At 43.8% G+C, this 21403-nt stretch overlaps 1 protein-coding gene across 1 annotated transcript in view; it reads left to right on the forward strand.

Moving 5' to 3' along the window:
- LOC149452163 (high affinity immunoglobulin epsilon receptor subunit beta-like) overlaps positions 1–16022 on the forward strand; it is a 61816-nt gene extending 45794 nt beyond the window's left edge. The window contains exon 7 of the mRNA XM_089689702.1: positions 14892–16022. Coding sequence (XP_089545828.1) covers positions 14892–14999 — 108 coding nt within the window. The 3' untranslated portion in view covers positions 15000–16022. The remainder of the gene's footprint in view (positions 1–14891) is intronic.
- The last annotated feature ends 5381 nt before the right edge of the window (positions 16023–21403 follow it).

Raw genomic sequence — 21403 nt, forward strand, 5'->3', positions numbered from 1 at the left:
AGGATGGTAATATGAGGGGCCGCAGGTACATCTATTGGGGTCACTTTGGCATAGATAGTGAAAATCTGACTCCAAAAAGGGGGTCATATAGGGCAGTCTGACCATATATGGTTCACTGTACCTTGATGGGTCAAGACAACGCCAGCACCTTTCAGAGACATTAGGAAAAATCTTATGTAATAGGCAGGGGTACCGATAGCATCTGGTGAGGATCTTAAACTTACCTTCTTGGGTTTTCTCTAAGTGCAGAAATAAGGTGAATTTCAATTCTAATTATCTGTGGAATAAATTATAAACCTTTTTTGGAAGCTTGGTTATCTATTTCTTCTTAAACTCCCCTTTCAGGGAAGTGGAGAGGTAAAAGCACTTGATAAACTTTTATCATTGGCTGTCACTCTGATCCACCACCAATTTGTCTGAGAAATTCTGCTGCTTAGAAGATGTGTCTCCAAACTGTGGCCTGGGGGGGGGGGGGTGTGGTCCTTTGCTTGACTTTATCTGGCCCTTAAAACACTATTACTCCTGTTGATAAGAGACCCTGTTCCTCCCCACTTACACCAACAATGGGGCATGATTCCTGCCATTGACATCACAAGTGAGGTACTATTCCTCCCAGTGATGCTAATAATGGGGCACTATCCTCCCAATGATAATAATGGGGTACTATTCCTCTCAATGATACTAATGAGGGGGTACTATTCCTCCCAATGATACTAATAATGGGGCACTATTTCTCCTAATGATACTAATAATGGGGCAGTATTCCTCCCAATGATGGGGTACTATTCCTCCCAATGATGGGGTACTATTCCTCCCAATGATACTAATAATGGGGTACTATTCCTCCCAATGATACTTATAATGGGGCACTATTGCTCCTAATGATACTAATAATGGGGCACTATTCCTCCCAATGATGGGGTACTATTCCTCCCAATGATACTAATAATGGGGCACTATTCCTCCCAATGATGGGGTACTATTCCTCCCAATGATACTAATAATGGGGCACTATTCCTCCCAATGATACTAATGATGGGACACTCTTCCTCCCAATGATACTAATGATGGGGTACTGCTCCTCCCAGTGATGCTAATGATGGGGTACTATTCCTCCCAATGATACTAATGATGGGGCACTATTCCTCCCAATGATACTAATAATGGGGCACTATTCCTCCCAATGATACTAATATGATACTGACTGGACACATCCCCCCCCAACCAAAGTCTGAAGGACAGTAAACTGGCCCTTTGTTTGGAAACTTAGGAAATCCTTGGCTTAGAAGGTTGAATTTGGTAATGGCGTGCCTGGTGGATTAGCCTCAAAGTTGTGGAATCCAAGTCAATTGTTTATTGGCAAAACAAGTCAACATGTCATAACATTCCCTCTTCCTCAGAGCGACAAATTTTAACACATTGGAAATACATGGAAATTAAATTTATTACAATGCTATCAAGTGGGGGTATAAATGGAATTAAATTAAATACAATGCTGGGGGCGTGGCCGAGCCGCGAGTGAAGATGGCCGCGTAATCACGGAGCTCCCGCCGGCCGGTTCCTACCTTGCTGCCGCTCTGCATTGACGGGTGAGACATCTCCCCTCTGCTATGGGGAAGACCGACAGGGCACCCTCTGGGGCCAGATCGCGGTCCCCGCGGGGTCAGAACACTCAGGGGAGGCATATAAAGGAGCTCTTCCGCTCCCAGCTGAAAGACGGGCCGCAGCCCTCTCCCTCTCCAGCTCCCTCCCCCTCTCCCCCTCCCTCTGCAGTCTCTGACACAGGCTCTGCAAGCACAGCCGAATATGCTGTGCTGGACACAGTGCCACAGCTGGATTCCTCACATTCCTCACGTGCTACACATTCCCTATCATTAAGGGACCTCCAGGCTGTGGCAGCTGATATAAAGACCACCTTAACCACCACATTAACCTCTGCCCTCACTGAATTGAGAGATGACATCCGCTCTATGGGCACAAGGGTGGAGCGGGTGGAGCTGGATACCAGGCAGAATCAGGCGGCAATTTCTGATTTACAACAACAATCAGCGCTGCACGTGTCGACCATTCGAGATTTTTATAGACACATTGAGGACTTAGACAATCGTGGACGCAGACGCAACATTAGGGTCCGGGGCCTTCTTGAATCAGTGGAACCTTGTGATGTCCCTAAAGCGGTAATAGCTATCTTTAATGACCTCCTAGGTCGCCCACCTTCAACCATGATTGCTATTGAACGTGTACACCGGGCAACCCGTCCTAGGGGGGGAGACACAGACCCTCCCAGGGACGTAATTTGCTGTCTTGAAAGTTACCCGCTTAAAGAGGATATCCTCAAATGCGCCAGGGGGAGAAGACATCTTGCTTATGAGGGGGCGGACATACAGCTATATCAGGACCTATCCAATCTGACCCTGCAACAAAGGCGGGCGCTGCGCCCCCTATTGGATACTCTCCGCACGCGCAACATCCCCTATAGATGGCGGTTTCCGTTCTGCCTTTCTGCTCAAGTGAATGGCCGTAATTTCAACCTACGTGTTCCTGACGAACTGCCATCTTTTTGCTCTGCTTTGGATATTCCTCCGATTGCCTTACCCGATTGGAACGGGTCTATGAGGTTGCCACGTGCCCCAGATCTGAGAGCTGAAGATGGTGCAACGGGCGGGCCTAACCCTGCTCAGCGACGGCGCCGGATGGTCCCTTCGACACCTCCACGATTCTCTGCAGGGGCCTCTATGGACACTTCCAGTCCCACGGCCTCCCCGGCGCACAGGAAGCCTCGGCACGAGAACCAATGATCCGCTACACCAGCAGGCTCTCAGCCTCCGTTTTTCCAGTTTTCCTGTTGATTTGTGATTGGCCAGCTACTTTTGCTTTGAGTAGGGCTCTACTGGTTTGCCCCAACGGTTACTGTTGCCTCGTTACAGTCGCTCCCGCAGGCTTTAGTCATCCATGTGATATGCCACCTCCCCAGGTTTTGGGGTGATATTTATTAGCGTACAGGTCAGGAGACTTGTTCAAGATCGACACCCGGTATACACCCCATTGGTTTGCGGATTCTCCTTGCTCTAACAAGCCTACTGCTCTTGCTCTGGATCTCTGCGCCTATTGCATCGTGGAGCTATCTCCACGCAGTATATTGCCTACTGAAGAAGAATGGTCTTGCTCCCACGGCAGGGGTCTCTATCTCCTTCCGGGTGCCCGGTTCACTTCCTGTCTTAAGCTCCTCTTGTTCCGGTTTGGTGAAAGCTCTCGGGAAGACCGGCTCCTTCCAGTTTGTACTGCACTACAAGCCCAGGCCGCGACCCGGCTTCATCTGAAGGATTTTTGCAGCCTTTTGGGGTCTATTTGACCGGAGGGAGTTGCCTCTGCTCCTGCTTCGGACACGTGCTCTATATGATACCCGTGGTTACTTTTGATATCCTTTTTGAGTTCTGCACTAGATACGAGATTTTGATGAGGGGCAGTTGTTATTTAGGGGGAGGGGGGTGGGACGGGGGGGAGAGGGATCTACCTCACATTGCTGCTGCCAGGGGATTGATGCCCTGTTACATTCTGAACAATGCCGCGTGAATGACCATCACCTCTGCGCACTTTGTTTGAGGCCTCACGGAGCCGGTTGGTGTACTCCCCTGTGACCTGCTTTTATGTAAGCGCTTACAGCTGTCTTGGGGCTCTATGCTTCCCCCCAGTCCTGGGGGTGTGCCCCCCCCTCCTTTCAGCATTGGTTATGGGAGAGGTGCTGCTCATTCTCGTGGGTGTCACAGGGGTTTTGGTAGAATCCGTTCCATATTTTGCTATAATTAGATGAGCTCGTCTCCACGGGGTAACAGTTCTGGCACTGAGTCTGGGGATCCTGAGTAGTACGGATGCCTGAAGCTGGGGTATACTGTTTTCTAGGGTTCTCTCCTGACCTCAGTTTTTGTATTGAAAATTGAAATTTGTTTTTCCTGTATGGCATTTGTTCATATGTTATGTTGTATTATTGCTTCTTTAATTGATAAGCCTGTATTACTCCTTACGGCCTCTCACAGATCTACTGTTTTACATATCCTGCCTGTAGGTTCTGTTCTTATACGGATATAATTTGCCCTGTCCTCGTGCAGGATTGGTTAGCCCCTCGATATCTTCTCAATCCGTATAATGGAATATCTGTGACCTATTATCCCGTCACTGTTGCCCCTTTTTGCCAGCGTGCCCGCCGCGGGCACCCGCATACGCCTCCTGGCTTATCACCTCTTGGGGTTGTCCAAGGTCTTTTCCCTTTTAGCTTGGCCTTTACTGTACACAGTATTACATGCCTTGCTTGAGCCCCCCCTTTTTCAACACTCACCCTCCTTTAGTTTTGTCTTTTTGATTATGCACTTTACAAGGCGACCGGCCGGCGGTTGCTTCACTCTTGGCTCAACGCTTACTTCGTTCCCCACACAGTGAGCTCTGTGAGCTTTCACTGACCTCCTACATTAGGCTACTATTATTAGTTTTCTCTCCTCTACTTTTTCTTCTCTCTCGTTTTTCTCACCCCCCCCCTTTTTTTTTTTTTTTTTTTTCTCTCTCTTTGGCTCAAATTTTTTTCTTTTTCTGTTTTTCCTCCTTCTTTCTGTACTTCTCCTTTCATACGTGGACTAGCTGGTCTTCTCCCCGAGCCGTGTAGTACTTTCCCCCCCTTTCCTCCCTCTCTTTTTTTTTTTTTCTCTCTCTTGGGAGTTCTCTTTCTCCTTCTCTTTTTTTTTTTTTTTTCTCGCTCTCTACCCCCCCCCCCCCCCTTACTTCTCTCCCTCTTCTCCTACTCCACCCCCCCCCCCATTTTTTTTTTTTTTTTTCTCTTTTCTCCTCCCTCCCTGCACATTTGCAGTTGTGTCATCAGGCTTCCGCGAACAAGCTCGACAGTCATGCTTTCTCCCGCCTCTAACGCGGGACTGCTGTCCTTAAAAATTCTTTCACTCAATGTTCAGGGTTTGAACACTCCCGAAAAGCGATCTATGTTGCTTTCTTACGCGCATAAGCAAAGGGCGGATATACTCCTCCTCCAGGAAACGCATTTTCGCAGGGACTCCATACCCAAGCTTTTTAACTTCAGATACCCTACTGTTCTTCATGCCACCAATCCACTGGCTAAATCGAAAGGAGTGGCTATCCTGTTTGCCAGACATCTTCCATTCGTGCTACAGGATTCCCTTGCTGACCCGGAGGGCAGATATCTGTTTGTAAAGGGCTCTTTTTCCAACAGACCCATCACACTTGCCAACATTTATGCTCCCAATACCAAACAGGTCTCGTTCATGCGTATGACTGCTGCTACTTTGGCTGAGTTTCAATCAGGTATGCGGATACTGGGGGGGGACTTGAATGTCCCATTAAACCCATTGCTAGACTCCTCCTCCGGCAGTTTGTTTTTGCCTTTTAAGGCCCTTAGGCAGATACATTTGCAGTTGCAACACTTGCAATTACATGACTCCTGGCGCACACTCCACCCCACTGTTAAGGATTACACGTTCTTTTCTCCGCCGCACAATAAGTATTCTAGGATTGATTACCTTTTTCTGTCACAATCGGACCTCCCATTTCTACATGCTGCTTCTATAGAGCCGATGGTCCTCTCCGATCACCACCCCATAACCGTAACTTTGCGGCTCCCGGAGAAATTTGCTCGCTCGAAGCTATGGCGCTTAGACGCCTCGCTTCTAGCAGACTGTGCTATAGAACAAGACATTCGCTCTGATCTGCGTGAATATTTCTCTTTAAATGGCTCTTCGGATACCTCCCCCCTTACGCAGTGGGAAGCTCATAAATGTGTTATCCGGGGTTGCCTTATAGCGGCAGCAACGAGACGTAAGAAAGACAGACAGCAACGTTTGCAGCTACTTACAGATAGGATACGCTCTTTGGAGAGGGCACATAAACAGACTCTGGCTGCGTCGACTCTTTCGGAACTCACAAATGCTCGCTTGCGACTTCTCACTGAGCTGGGCAAAGTGGTCAAGAAAAGATTCATCCTCTCCCACAAGCTTTATTATGAGTTTGCCAATAAAAGCGGGAGGTTTCTAGCTCGGGCTCTTCGGGAAAAACGTTCCCATATGACTATACATAAAATAAGAGGCCCTGGGGGTGTGATGGCCACATCCAATCCTGATATTGCCTCTCAGTTCGAACATTTTTATAAGTCCCTTTATAATCTTCCACCAGAACGTCCCCCGATGCACATTGACAGGCCTAGAGTGTCCCTAATCTCTGAATTTCTTCGTCTTCATGGTCCAAACGCTCTCTCTGAGGAGACGGTTTTATCGCTGGACCAAGATCTGACCTTAAGCGAATTGCAGTGCGCAGTACGGCAGTTGAAAGCGGGCAAAAGTCCGGGTCCTGACGGCTTGTCTGCGGCTTATTATAAATCCTTTCTGGACATTCTGAGTACTCCATTTCTTTCCGCTTTCAATACTCTTTCTCAGTCCCCTAGGCCACATCATAGGCTGTTGGAAGCACACATTTCCGTCATCCCCAAAAGCGGTAAAGATATCTCTCAGGTGTCTAATTACAGACCCATCTCCCTGCTAAATGTGGATATTAAGTTGTTTGCAAAGATGCTTGCTAACCGACTTCTCCCTTTGCTCCCATCCCTCATTAACTTGGATCAGGTGGGATTTATCCCTGGTAGAGAAGCAAGGGACAACACTATCAAGGCCCTTAATCTCCAACACTGGCTTTGCAAATCAAACTCTCCGGCCTTCTTCCTTTCATTGGACGCTGAGAAGGCCTTTGACAGGATTGCTTGGGATTATTTGCGGGGATCGCTGGTAGCTTTGGGCCTGGGCGAGAAAATGCTGAACTTTATTATGACCCTATACTCGGGCCCTACAGCTCAAGTTCGCGTTAATGGACACTTATCAAACCCTTTTCGCCTTGGAAATGGCACTCGTCAGGGTTGCCCCCTATCCCCGCTTTTGTTCGTCATTTCCCTTGAACCTCTTTTGAGACAACTTCGCGCTAATCCAGATATTAAGGGGATCAGGATAGCAGACAAAGAATACAAAATTGCTGCTTATGCGGATGATATCCTTCTTTTTTTGGCTGACCCTCGCACCACTCTACCGAGTTTGCTGAAAGACTTTGCTTTTTTCCGCTTTTTGTCGAACCTGAAAATTAATTTTTCAAAGTCATTCGCCCTCAACATAACCCTTCCCACTGATCTCGTCTCCTTCTGTGAATCTCATTTTCCATTTCAGTGGGTGAGGGATGCCCTTCCATATCTTGGTATACATCTCACCCGTAATCTGGACGACCTTTATGCCAAAAATTTCGTACCGGTTTTCAAAGTCATACAGGAAGACCTAAACAAGTGGCATCGCCCTTGCTTCTCTTGGTTTGGTAGGGCTGCAATTATTAAAATGAATATACTTCCGCGTCTCCTCTATCTCTTCCAAACTTTGCCAATTCTACTTCCAATGACATTCTTTGCTTCTTGTAAGAAACTATGTTCATTCTTTTTATGGAATCACAAGCGTCCGCGGGTCTCGTTCTCTCAGCTAACTCGTCCCAAACTCAGCGGGGGCATTGGGCTCCCTGACCTACACCGCTATTACTGGGCGTGTCATCTTTCCCGCATAGTCGACTGGCACATTCATTCTGCTTCCAAAGACTGGGTCCTTTTGGAGAAGGCTTTTTCGCCCACTCCCCTACCATCGATCCCTTGGCTATTGCCGAAACACACACCTCAGGTTCTCCTCTCCCATCCTTTGATAGGTCCCACGTTAGAAGTTTTCCGCAAGGCTTGTAAAACGTCGTCCGTTTCAGACTCTCCTAGTCCCTTGACGTCGCTCCGCCTGAATCCAGATTTTCCCCCAGGGTTGCACAAGGATTTTTTATCAAATTACTGGCCACACGATCAGATTCTAGTAAAACATTTTCTTCACTCCGGCAAGGTGAAAACATTACAGGAGCTGAAGGTTAGCTTGAATATCCGCGAATTCCCTCTCTGGGCCTTTCTTCAGATTAGACACTTCCTGCTTTTCCATAAATCCCGCCATAATTGGACTCGCCCTGTTACTCCATTTGAATCCTTATGCTCTAAATCCGAACCGCGGACGCATTTGATCTCTGAGATTTATCCTCTCCTAGGGGACAGCAGGACTTGCACTTCTTTCCCCTCTTGCCGTGCGTGGAACAGAGACCTAAAGACGGATTTATCGGAGTCGGATTGGGACCGCATTTTTATGTACTCCCACTCCTGCTCGAATAATGTTTTGACGCAGGAAAATGGCTACAAATTAGCCACTAGATGGTATCGTACTCCCTCCAGACTTCATCGGTTTAACTCTTCTGTCCCTGATGTATGCTGGAGATGTGGGACACCTGATGGCTCTTTCTTGCATATTTGGTGGTCCTGTCCACTTATTCAACCATTCTGGCTGGAGGTCCACCGGTTGGTGACTTCAGTGACCACTTTGCCCATAGTTTTCTCTGCTGCTCAGCTATTGCTTCATCATACCCCCATTCCTAGGAGTCAATATTTCAAGTCCCTAGCGATGCATATGATCAACGCGGCCCGACTCTGTCTTCCTGTGCTATGGGGCTCCACTCACCCCCCAACTATACGCGATTGGCTCAATCGAATAAGCAAAGTGGCGGAGATGGAGGAACTGATTGCGACTGCACTTGACATGCCAACTAAATACTCACATGTTTGGGCTTGCTGGACCCACTTTGTAACTACCCCTGAATTCGGATCTCTCATGGGTCGGGATACCTGATTGAGCTCAGCCCTACCTCTGGTTATGCCCTTGGTTCTTTCATAATCTGCGTGGTAATGACCTCCTTTCCGGTAATTTATATTTGCCTGCTTAGCTTTGGTGAGTGTTTAAATTCTTGACACTCTCATTTATGATCTCCATTAACACTGTTGACACACACTTCGCAGCCCGGACCTTTCGCTTCCCTTGCTTCCCCCTTTTTTTTTTTTTTTTGGCCTCTTATCCCCCGTTCTCCCTCTCCCCCTCCTCTCCCCCCCCCCTTTTTTTTTTTTTTCCCCCTCTTTCTCTTCTCTCTCTCTACTATGACTCCCATTCTTTTCCTTTTCTTATCCTTTTCTTTCTTTCTATTCCCCTTTTTTCTTTTCTTTCTCGACAACCTCTTAGTCTTCGATCAGGCTTAGTCTTCATTTTATCCAGGATTACTTGGTGTATGGTTAGCTTATATCTTCTAGGATAGTCAATGGTACTCATGACATCTTCTCTTATACTGCGATGCTCATTTGGCCTCATGATAGCGCACTGCTTTTGGTTTAGGCTCTGAAGGTTCATTTCCTCCATGCATAGGCCAGTACGCCAATATTCACTTGGTGGAAGTAAGCTGTTATTACCTTCTCTATTGTACATTTTTGAACCTGGAGTACTACAGGCCTATCTCTGCCGTAATTTGCCATGCTTCTGTTATCCACAGTGTCGCACTTTACCATGTTGTTTCTTCCTGTATTTTGGTTTAAGCTGTATCTATGACCTGATTTATGCTGTCTGTGCATTTCTTTATATTTTCCTGTAACATGTTGTCACTTCTAAATAAACTTTTATGGAAAAAAAAAAAAATTAAATACAATGCTATCAAGCAGATACATGGCTTGGCCTAAACCATATGCCAAGGCAAAATAAAAAAAAAAAGCATATGCAGTATACTGTTGAAATACGTGCACATTTCCTGTTTTTTCCCATTAAAGACAATGCCACTATAGAAAAATACCTTGATCTGCCAGAAGTGCACTAGGCTCTTAAGGGGGAACTTCAGTCTTCTGTCTGTTTGCTCTCCCCCAACACTGCCATTATGTTGCTTGTGTCAAAGGGCTCTGCTGGGTCATGGAAAAGCCCATCGCAAGGGCAGGATGTTTCCTGCTAATGTGCAAGGATGGGGACCTTTTAGACTTTCGTACTACCTACCTGTGCACATGCAAACCACGCATGTGAACAGATGTATGAGGAAACCCTCACACGTGCAGATGTACTATAGGCTTGTCAGAATCCAAAGCTTTGTGGCACATCTGTGCATGCACAGAATCCAAATGATGAGGGGGGTTTGTCATTCTCACTTAGGTGAGAAATGCAAAAGTACTTCTTTGCAGCACAATAGATATTTAAAAAAAATAAGAAAATGTAATAAAAATTTAAAAAGAGAGAAGGAAGAGAAGGCAGATCATGAGGACATTAGGTTTAGTCTGCTTTAAGTCCGGTTGTGGACTGAAAAAACATAGCATTTTTGTGGAATAAGGCTTCATGTACACGAGCAGCACGAGTCTTCGGCTTCATGTACACGAGTGAGGTTAAACCTCCCTCTCCTGAACATGGAAGAATCGCGTTCAGGATAGGAAAGTTTTGACCGCCAACTGCGGTTTCCCGCGTCCGGTGGTCAGGGTAGGCTTGTATACATGGAACCTAAGTGTCAGACCTCCCAGTTGTCTTTTGCTAACCTACTAGACTCTCGGTTGCTACAAAATGTAATGCCCTCTAGAATTAGCTAGATAGGATTTTTTGTCACAGGCTAAGTAGCAGCTTGGGGATGAGTCAGCCTTGACGTGAGGTAGTGAGTCCACCTCAGGACAGGCTGGGAGGCTCTAACAGATCATGGCTTCTGGAGCCCTCCCACTCTTCCAGAAACTTAGATATCTTTCTGAAAGAAGGGCAGAGAAAGGGAAGGGGGCACAGATCTGCATTTTTGAGAGACCTTGGCCAATCCCCCAGCAGGAGACTGGGCATGCTGACCAAGGCAACCCTTAAAAGTGGTAGAGCCTATGCAACAGGGTGAAGTGTCGGGTGGAAGATGGAGTGAGGCAGGCTGGAGTGTGGAGCCTGGGAGGGGGCCCCAGGGAGGGGGCTTACTATCGGAAGCTTGCTGGAAAAGAGGATCACCGCTGCCTCAACATCTCTCAGGGAGGACATCCTGAGCAGCAGGGAAGGACCCAGCCCAGAATAAGGCCCGAAGGCTGACAAGAGAGGACAGTGTGAGTACTCTTACACCCCTGGGCTGGATAAGGGGAGAGGGCATTCAGGTACAAGACCCAACTAGCTTCTTATCTGGGACTGTTTCTAAATTAACAACTCTTGGGTCCCCTTGCCCAAGGAATACCCTCAGTGGAGCTGGGTGAATAGGAATAATCATCCAGGGCCTAAGGGGATACACTAGGAAGAGTCTTTGGAGCTCTTCAAGGCAAGAGACTGTTGCTATCCACATTTTTGTACATAGTTGCTAAGGAGTTTTTCCTCAAGTTCTGCAGATCCTCGGGCATCCCATATACCCCTAGACCGCATCCAAGTTCTTAACCCCTTAATAAAATCCCAGAGCCAAGCTCAAGGATTGTTCTTTGACTCCAGTGTGCAAGGTGTGGAAAATCCATGTTGCCTGGCCATAGCAGAGCATAGGGGGACCCAAATTAAATACAGCGGCCCCTAAGGGGGTAGTGCTACAAACATAAAGGCTAATCGTACTGTAATCCAAGGTAATAACTAGGAGTCTGGTTTGCGATAACATAGGAAGTATAGGAACATGATCGCTATGATGACCAATCACAGTGATCACGAATGTTAGCACCACTTCTGTCCCACCCCTTTCTTTCACAACAGAAGGAAGCAGGAGCTAATGAATAATTCAATAGTTCCAGATAGCAGGTATCAGCAGATTCAGGGTAGAGAGTTGTGATTGTGGGATTATTTTTAACCTTTTCAATCCCCTCTTCCTCTCCTGCAAATTTACCCCCTCCTCTCCATTCTCTCACTGTATGTGATCTGTGCATTGACCCCTTCACTTCCCCCTACAACTATGTATGACCTACACAAGCAGTATTCAGTGCACTATTCCTATATGGAAGAAAAATATATTTGAAATAGATTTTAAAAATATTCTTCACAAATATCTTGACATATATTTGAAATGCCATATTCAATATATTTCAAAATATATTTCAATTAACATATATATATATGTGAAAATATTAAAAAAAATATATATTTTTGTAAAATATTCTTCAGATTTTTTTTAACATTTACATATATTTGTAAATGCATTCCAAAAATGTAGATTTGCATTTTTAAAAACTTACAGTATATATGAAAATGTATTTTTAAAAAATTTTCATATATTGTGTAATAAAAACACATTTCAACATACAGTATATATATATATATATATATATATATATATATATATATATATATATTGAATGTGGCCGAATTTGTACTATTTCAAATATATGTCAATATATTTGGGAAGAATATTTTTAAAATATATTTCAAATATATTTTTCTTCCATGTGGGTTACTAAGCGCTGTATTTTAACCACCTCAGTACCAGCATGTTTCTTCATTTCCAAAAATTTATGGCAAAAATGAGATCATCTTGTGGCGTCTACCTTCCATAAAAGGGATTGTTTCAGGGGTGTTCTTACCACTTGTTTTATTTTAACAGAAAGTAAGGTAATTTTTCTAATCATTTTTGGTATTTTTTCCTTTCTATAGTTAAAAATTAAATGCCCGGTGGTTATTAAATACCACCAAAAGAAACCTCTGTCTCAAAAAAATGATAAAATCCTAATTTGGGTACAGTGTTTCATGATGGAGGGATTGTCAGTAAACTATCACACCACTGAAAACTGAAAAATAGCCTGGTAATAAAGTAGTATTACAGGTTGGTATTCAAGTAGTTAAACCTCCCAGAGATATTTTCTGAAAACTGGATCATAGAATAAAATGACGCACTTGCAATTTTTTTTATGTTGCATGATATTTGTGTTACTGTTTATCAATGTTTTAGTAAAATGTACACCTGCATTATCTTTAGCACACTAACATATTATAATCTGCTATTTTTGGTAAAGTTTAAGAGATTTTGTGGTAATTCTAATAACTTTTTACTCTTACAAGTGTTTTTTATGGATAAAAAATGTGATAGAAAGCATGAAAACTATAATCACTGTATCCTGTGTTGTTTAGAAAATTAGGAAAGATGTTTTTTTAAAGTCTGTTTATGCTGTAAATCCTTCATATTTTTGGGGCTAATCTGCCAACACTGAATGAACTGGTCTGTGACGGGAGTCACATTGGGTGGGGGGCCCATGGAACACAGCTTACTTTGGAGAGGTGGGGAGACCCCTGTCTTAGCTCCCCATATCCCTCTTATGTGTAAATCAACCAGTGCCTGTTAGGGGTACAGGGTGATCTGTCCTAATATTGGGGTGGGGGGTTATTGATTGTCTAATGCCATGTGGTTTCATCCCATTGTTCTATTGTGTGTCTTGCTTTGGAGCAAACTATTATGGAATGTATGTGTTTATGTGTATTGGCTTGGTGGGGAGTGTCTCCAGCAGCCCTCCCTCCTGATGGGACTGTCTGTTGGTGTGTCTCTTGTTACTAAATGTAGATTGCCCCACCCTGTGTCATTGTGCAGGGAGGGGGGATTGTCCCCTTGAGTGTATATATCTTGTATCTGTGTTAAAATAAACTAGTCTACCTCTGGCTTACTTCAAATCTGATGTTGTCTGGATCTTGGGGTAACAATAGCCAGATTCACTGGTCTCGTGTTCCAGAGCCTGAGAAGCAGCTTCTTGATGGAGATACCCAGTCATGGGTGTCTGGGGTCCGTTACATGGTCCATCACCTGACCTGGATCCAGATGGTAGTGTAGCACCCTCTTAGTGCAGCTAGGGGGAGAGGGGGAGCTAGACCCCAATGGTTAGTCAGGAGCTGGTTAGCAGCTCAGGTGTGATAGCCAGAGGGGTAAAATTGTGGACAAGGCTGAGAGACTCTGCAGGCCAACCCCTCTGGAATTTCCCTCTGCTCTGAGGCTTTCGGAGGAGGGCCTTGGAGGAAGTGGGTGGATCTGAGCAGTGGCTGGCTGCACTCTTGAGAGACCTCAGCCAATCCCCAACAGAAAGCTTTGCAAGGGGCTGGGATTCTCTTAAAAGGGAGTGTGTGGTGGGAGAGCAAGAGAGTAGAAGGAAGATGTGAGGCTGGAGGAGGAAGACTGCCAGCAGGCTTAGAGAGATGGGGCCTGCCTATGAGCCTGGAGCTGGAAAGGAGGAAACCTTTGGATTCACTAACCCCCTTAGAGAGGATCACCTGTATGGCAGGGAAGGAGCAGCCCAGCTGATGGGACTGGTAGCAGCAGCCATCCCGCAAGCTGTGCAGGAAAGGATTTGAGTGAGTACACCTGCACCCCCTGGGCAGATAGGGGAGGGAGCACTCTGGTGGGAAACCTGATTACCCCCCCCCCGCTAATGACTGGTCACCTTATTTAAAGGAACAGGAGCCAGATTCCCTGCTCAAGAAGAAAGTCCTCACATTGCTTGGTGAAGAGAAGTTGATCTGGAGTGGTACAACTAGGAGCTGCTGGCTAGCACTCCACTAGAGACTGCAACAGAGGAGAGAATCTTTTGAATAGTTAAGGAAGTTGTCCTCAGATATTGGTTCCCTTGGGCATCCTATACCCCACTTACCCTATCCTCAGTAAAATAACAAAACCAATGCTCAAGGACTCTTTTCTGTCCCTGGATGAAAGCTTGTGTGGGAATTGCTAAATGACTGGCTGTGCAGAACTTTTGCTAAATCCATTCTACAAACAACTCATACTGTCCTGTAGGCAAAAAGGGGTCATTCACAGTATGAGCTAGGTGTACTTTCTAAAGATAGTTTATACTATCAATTTGTCAGATTATGCAGAAGATTCACACAAAAGGTTCTCTGTTGCCTCTCATGTATACAGCACAAGGTTTCTTCAAAAAGTTTCCACATTTTTATACATATATACTGTATATATGCTGAAAAAAGTGTGGAAACATTCTGAAGAACCCTCATACTTTATTTTAATTGTATGACTGAGAAACTACAAAAAAGACTCAGCTCTTATGTCTTCTTTTATTTCAGATGTTTGTGATTCAGAACGACTTGGTAGTATCAATGCCTCCCTCAACAATGACACCAAGGATCATCGAGAATCCCGTCAATCAACCTGAGCAACCTCCCCCATATTAGACCAAAGAATAAAAGACAGAAAAACAGACCAACTGATGGCATAAAGAAAAATAATACAGCCTGTATGTTCTTATTGAATGCTTGTGTCTGATTACTACTAAAGTCGTCACAATACCACATTAATAATAGAGATGTTGAAAAATCAATTCAAAAATTTAAATATAACATATACAGTATATATGGATCACAATTTTGACCCCTTAGAAATGCTTAGAGCAAATTTCTTTGTGGGCCTTCCTATGCCGCCCACCTTCAGATACTAGGAAACATAAGAATTTACATTTCCATACAGTACTTTTGTCCCAGGTACTCTAGAACACAAGTAATGTATCAACACGAAAAACCTAACTCCAGAATATGTGGGAGTAGACCTTTGTCTTAAGTTTCACTACTTGGTTTTGGTGCCTAATGCAGACCATACATGGGTCAAATTTTGAACAAAAATAAAAAAATTAATGCATTTTGTAATCGGATGGTGCCACCATTGATTTTGAAATTCGACCAACCAAGCCTTCAATTCCATCTCATGTTGCTACAGAAAAGAATGGCTGGGAATCTTTTTCTTACCAGGTCAAAGCTCATGCTAATTTCTATTTCAATCATATTCTTCACATGATACTCCCATCATTGATTAGAAATTTGTCTTTTTCAAAAAATTTTCAATGTGCCTGATCACTCAAATTTGATAGCCATACGAAAATTGGCCAATGCTGCGGTCCAATATTGGTGCAAAATTTAGAAGAAAATTCTTAGTTATGATTTTCAAAAGTAAATTCTTTTGGAATTCGACCAATGTATGGTCTGCATTAGCCAAGGTCCAGAAAGTGTTTGCAAAGTAAATTCATGGCATCTAAAAGTGTCTTTGGAGACACACAGACTGAATGGTCCTACTGTTTGGGTGGGTAGAGCTTAATTTAATAGGCACAGTTGTGCTACAGATATGATCTAATAGATTATGTATAAGATATATAACAGTAAAAATACTCGTATGACAATTGATAATAAAGCTTCAATCAGACCAAACCTTTGTCTTTTGGGTTAGAAGAGGAAAAGATGGCTTTTGCCCAGTTTTGACCAGTTGGAGAGATTTTGCCTAATTTCCTGTCCCTGTGATAACAGAAAAGGAACTTAGGACAGCTGTTGTCATGGAGACAGGAGGACAGACAACAATAACTTCAGTATGGAGTATGGGATGTTGGTTCTGAAGTACAATAGCATATTGTATTGCAGAGATATTCTTTGCTGCCTAACTCTTAGAAGGGACCTTTGAAGAAACAGGTCCTGTAGAGTGACAGCTTGGATGTTGGTGGATGAGGAGCACCACAAAAGGTCATCAAAATGCTTTCAAATGAGACAAATTTGCTTTATTTGTAAGAAGAACATAAATACATCACGTTTCAGTGGTTTCTGAGGCTTCCCCTTTTTGAGTTCTCTAGAAATTATTCTAGGAGAGATCCAGTTGCTGACTGGATATATTACTTAGGGTCTTGGTACTTTTAGAAGATGCATTCTGTGCTCTGACCCATGGTTGGTGTCAAAAGCCAGCTGTAGATCAAAGTATAGACTCCATCTCCTAAAGCAGTGGTACCCCCTATTCTGACTCCAACTGTTGTATTGGTGACTTATACAGACCATGCATAGAAGTCTCAGCAAGGTATAAGCAGATACAATCACTGCAGATAGTCTTTATCAGAACTTATCCACGGCTCTTAAGGCTCCATGTACACGAGCCTACCCTGACCGCGGGAAAATGCAAAATGCTGCAACTGCGGTACTGCGATTTTGCCATGGTTTGCTACGTTTTTCGGTTTCCTGCTGTCAAATTGTTCCTATCCTGAATGCTATTCTTCCACGTTCAGGACAGGGAGGTTTAACCTCACCTAAATGTGGCAGCTCCTAAACTCTGCTAAAAGCCTATGTGTACATGGACTCATAGGCTTTTATGGAGTTGAGTTTAGGAGCTTTGGCAAAAAAATGCCAAAAGCTCCTAAACTAGAGTTTAGGAGCTGCTTGTGAACATGAAGCCTTATTGCAATGCAGAAGGTACAGCAGACAACAATATGTAGCAGATGATGGAAAGGATGGTATTTGCAGGTCTAAACATGGTAATGTGTCCCTGGATGCGAGCAGATTACATGAGACCTAGAAACAAACGATCATATTCATCCCAAGAAGACAGTGTACAAGAAAGAAAAAGGAAGTGCATCACAGGTGAAGAGGGATCAGGATGAAAGACAGAAAAGGAAGGTGCCATAACCAAAATATCCACAGGATGGCAGTATATATTAATATTAACCAAAACTATGCATTGCATTATATTGTTACACAGTAGGTGTAAATGCACACCCCCAAAACAGGTAATGTTTTGGAAATTTCCTTAGATAAAATAGCTGTCATAAATACTGAGACATTGACATTGATTTAAAACATCTGTTCAAGGTTAAGAAAATCTTGAAATTGTTGTAATACATGATTTAACCACTTCCCATCTGCCCTATAGCAGAAATACTGCTACAGGGCGGTATGGGCGCGCAAAATCACGTATATATACGTGATTTTGCATTTCCAGGGAGGGGACGTGTGCCCGCTGTCAATCATCGTGTCCCGGCCTGTGATTACTCATCGGCACCCGGTGATTTCCGAAGATCTCCGATAGGGAGGACTTTTTAGTTTATTAACAGTCCTCCTCCCTGTCAGTTTGGGCACACTGCTCTGGATGTCTGTGCACAACACAGCCATTCAGAGCAGTATGATTACAGTGAAGCACACTGACACTGCCCCCTAGTAAAACACTCCCTGCACACAGTTAACCCTTTGATCACCCCTCATGCTAACTCCTTCCTGCCCAGTGCCATTAGTACAGTGTCAGTGCTTCTTTTTAGCACTGATCACTGTATTGGTGTCACTGGGGATGTCAGTGACACCAAGTCATTTCCCCCCATTGTCAGAATGTCCACTACAGTCCCGCTCTAAGTTGCCATTACTAGTAAAAATAAAAACAAATTCCAGTATATATACCACCATTTGTAAACGCTATAACATTCATGTAAACTAATTAATTTACACACATTGGAATTTTTTTTTAGCAAAGACATGGAGCAGAACACATTTTGGTTTAAATTTATGACAAAATTACATTTTTTAAATTTTTTTACTGGACATCTTTAACAACCGAAAGTCAAAAATATTGTTTTTTTGTCAAAATTGTCGGTCTTTTTTTCTATAACGCAAAAATAAAAAATGCACATGCGACCAAATACCACCGAAAGAAAGCTCAATTCGTGGCAAAAAAAGGACTCAAAGTTAATTTGGGTACAGCGTTGCATGACCGTGCAATTGTCAGTTAAGGTAACGCAGCGCCATAACGCAAAAAATGTCCTGGTCAGGAAAGGGAGTACATTCTCAGGAAGGCAAGTGGTTAATGAAGCGTAACTTACTGGTGGGTCAATCCCTTAAACTTTGGCATCTTAATAAAGATAAATATACCTTATCTTCTAAAATTTCTCCATGGTAATCCTTTTTAGGAGACCCGAGGTTTGAAGGGCTTTCTCCAGACCCAGTGACTTTTACTGGTGGCGGTCTCATGCTATAACCAACTTACTGGATCTTCAAGAGGACTCATCATTTATCTCCTTCTCATAGCTCCAACAACTGAAAGCTATTCCACGCACTGAATTCTACCATTATTTACAGATTAGGCATTTTAATATCACTTATTATGCTTTCATGCACCTTGCATGAGGTGACAAGTCGCACTTGCCCTAGAGGTAAGGAGATGATCTCTTCATTATATCAATGCCTAACCTCGAATGATATCTCTTACAAATGTCCATATATGATCGAATGGGAGATGGAGCTTGGAGAGCAGTTTTTGGAGCAGGAATGGGATAAATCTGAGGAAATATACAAAATCTTTATTCACTAGGTGGTACTATACCCCTCTTAAACTCTCTTGCATGTATCCCCAGACCTCCCCACACTGCTTTCATGGTTGCTTTCAGGTTGGGTCCTTTCAGCATATTTTCTGGAGCTGTGAGAAGGTATCTCCAGTTTTGGCTAAGCTTTCAGAGCTTTCCTCTAAATTAGCTGGAGAACAGATAACTTTGACTCAATCCCAATGCCTATTATTTACCACAATTCCCTCTCTCACCTGACCCTTTGAGAATTTGATACATACTCTGTGGTTAATAGCATACAATTGGAAGTCACTGTCAATACCATTTTCACAAGGTATAGCCAGAATGGATGCTATTATGTTGTTAATGGAACACATCTTGCATACGCTTCATGAATCAAAACCATGTTTTGATTTCAAGTGGAACCCATGGTTTATGTACTGTCTCCTTCCACCAGATTGATATATGGTAGTGGGAAATTATATTTTACTTTCTGTTAGGAGGATATCTTTGTATATTTGCCTCTATAGATTCAATATCTGCTATTATATATTAGTGCTATCTTTGTGATCCAAGAGTGCCTTTTATGTATCTCCCACTTTTGGGAGATAATATTATAGGTTTTTACAAACGATTAGTAGAAAAAAAATAAGGATACAGAGAGCAAAGAAAAAATTATTTGAAAATCATATACTTGGTATATCCTTGTGATACAGTACATTAGATGTGTAAGATTGGCGGCTTTCTGCCTTTTTTTTTCAAAAATAATCCTATTGATATTACGAGCTACTGATTGTCTTTTGTATGTACCTTATACAGGTGCACCTTAATAAATTAGTAAAATTTTGTAAAATTAGTAAAAGTTAATTTATTTCAGTAATTTAATTCACAAAGTGAAACTCATATATTAAATAGATTCATTACACACAGAGTGATATATTGAAAACATTTTTTTCTTTAAATTTTGATGATTATGGCTTCCAGCTAGTGAAAACCCAAAATTCAGTATCTCAGAAAATTAGAATATTACTTACCACCAATAAAAAAAAGTTGCCTCAGGACAGGCTGGGAGGCTCTATCAGGTCAGGGCTTCTGGAGCCCTCCCACCTCTCCAGAAACCTGAGAGCTTTCTGGAGGAGGGACAGAGGAGGGGAGGAGGCCTGGATCTGCATGTTTGAGGAACCCTAGCCAATCCCCTGGCAGGAGGCTGGGTATGGTGACCAGGGCAACCCTCAAATGTGGCAGAGCCTGTCGGATGGGGGCAGTGTGGGGTAGAAGATGGATTGATGAAAGCTGGAGTGTGGAGCCTGGGAGGGAGCCTACCTACAGGCCATTGCAGGAAAAGAGGACCTTCACTGTTCCACCGTCTCCTGGGGAGGACATCCTGATCAGCAGGGAAGGAGCCAGCCCAGCAAAATGCCACCAACCCACTAAGCTGACAGAAAAGAACAGTGTGAGTACTCCTACACGCCCTGGACCAGATAAGGGGAGAGGGCAGTCAGGTGAAAGACCCAACTAGCTTCTCATCTGGGACTGCTTGTGCTAAATTGGCAGCATTTGGGCCCCCCTTGCCCAGGAAATACCCTCAGTGAAGCTGGGTGAAGAGGAGTAATCATCTGGGGTGTGAGGAGGTACACTAGGAAGAGTCTTTGGAGCTCTTCAAGGAAAGAGACTGTTGCTAGCCACATTTTTGTACATAGTTTCTAGGGAGTTTGTACTCAACCTCTGCAGTACATCGAACAGCCCATATACCCCTAGACCCCATCCAAGTTCTCAACTCCTTAATAAAATCACAAAACCAAGCTCAAAAACTGTTCTTTGACTCCTGTGTGCAAAGTGTGGAAAACAAATGTTGCCTGGCCTTGCAGAGCAACCCAAAGGGACCCAATCAAATCCAGTGGCCCTTAAAGGGGTAGTGCTACACTTACATCACACGAATGCTTTTTTTACCCCTATTTTAATTTATATTGTTTATTTCAAAATAGCAAATGCAGCAATATAGAGGTTAAATAAAACATTTTGAACAGTATAAGACTTTTGGTAGTAAAATAGAACATTTTGGTCTCAAAAGAGGGACAATCCCTCCAAATGAGGGACAGCTGGAAGGTATAGCCATAGGTGCACTTGGAAGCTCAGCACAGTAGGGACAGTTGAAGCAGTGCCTTCAGCATGGGCTGGGTCTTTTCCTGCAGCTGAGTGCTATTGTGCTCCAATCCGACTGCTGCATACCCGATAAAACAGTGGAAGACCAGACACCTGTCGAAAGAGCTCATGTCCAGTCACCTCTGTCTTATCAGGTGTGGTCTCTGGGAACTGATGAGGGTGGGAATTAGGGAATTTTATATTTCCTGACTGTGTCCAGGAGCCCAGCGGCCTGTGGGACCAAACAGAATTGTGGGAAAAGAAATTGAAAGAGCCTGCAAATTTTGCCTTTTTTTATTTGATGGCCTATCCAGCACACCTACATGTTATCGATAAAAGGTAAGTGCAATTCTTCACTGCTTATGA

Source organism: Staurois parvus, unplaced genomic scaffold, assembly GCF_062004578.1.
Source record: "Staurois parvus isolate SC_StPar_1 unplaced genomic scaffold, SC_StPar_1.0 ptg000493l, whole genome shotgun sequence".
In the NCBI taxonomy this organism is placed as follows: Eukaryota; Metazoa; Chordata; class Amphibia; order Anura; family Ranidae; genus Staurois; species Staurois parvus.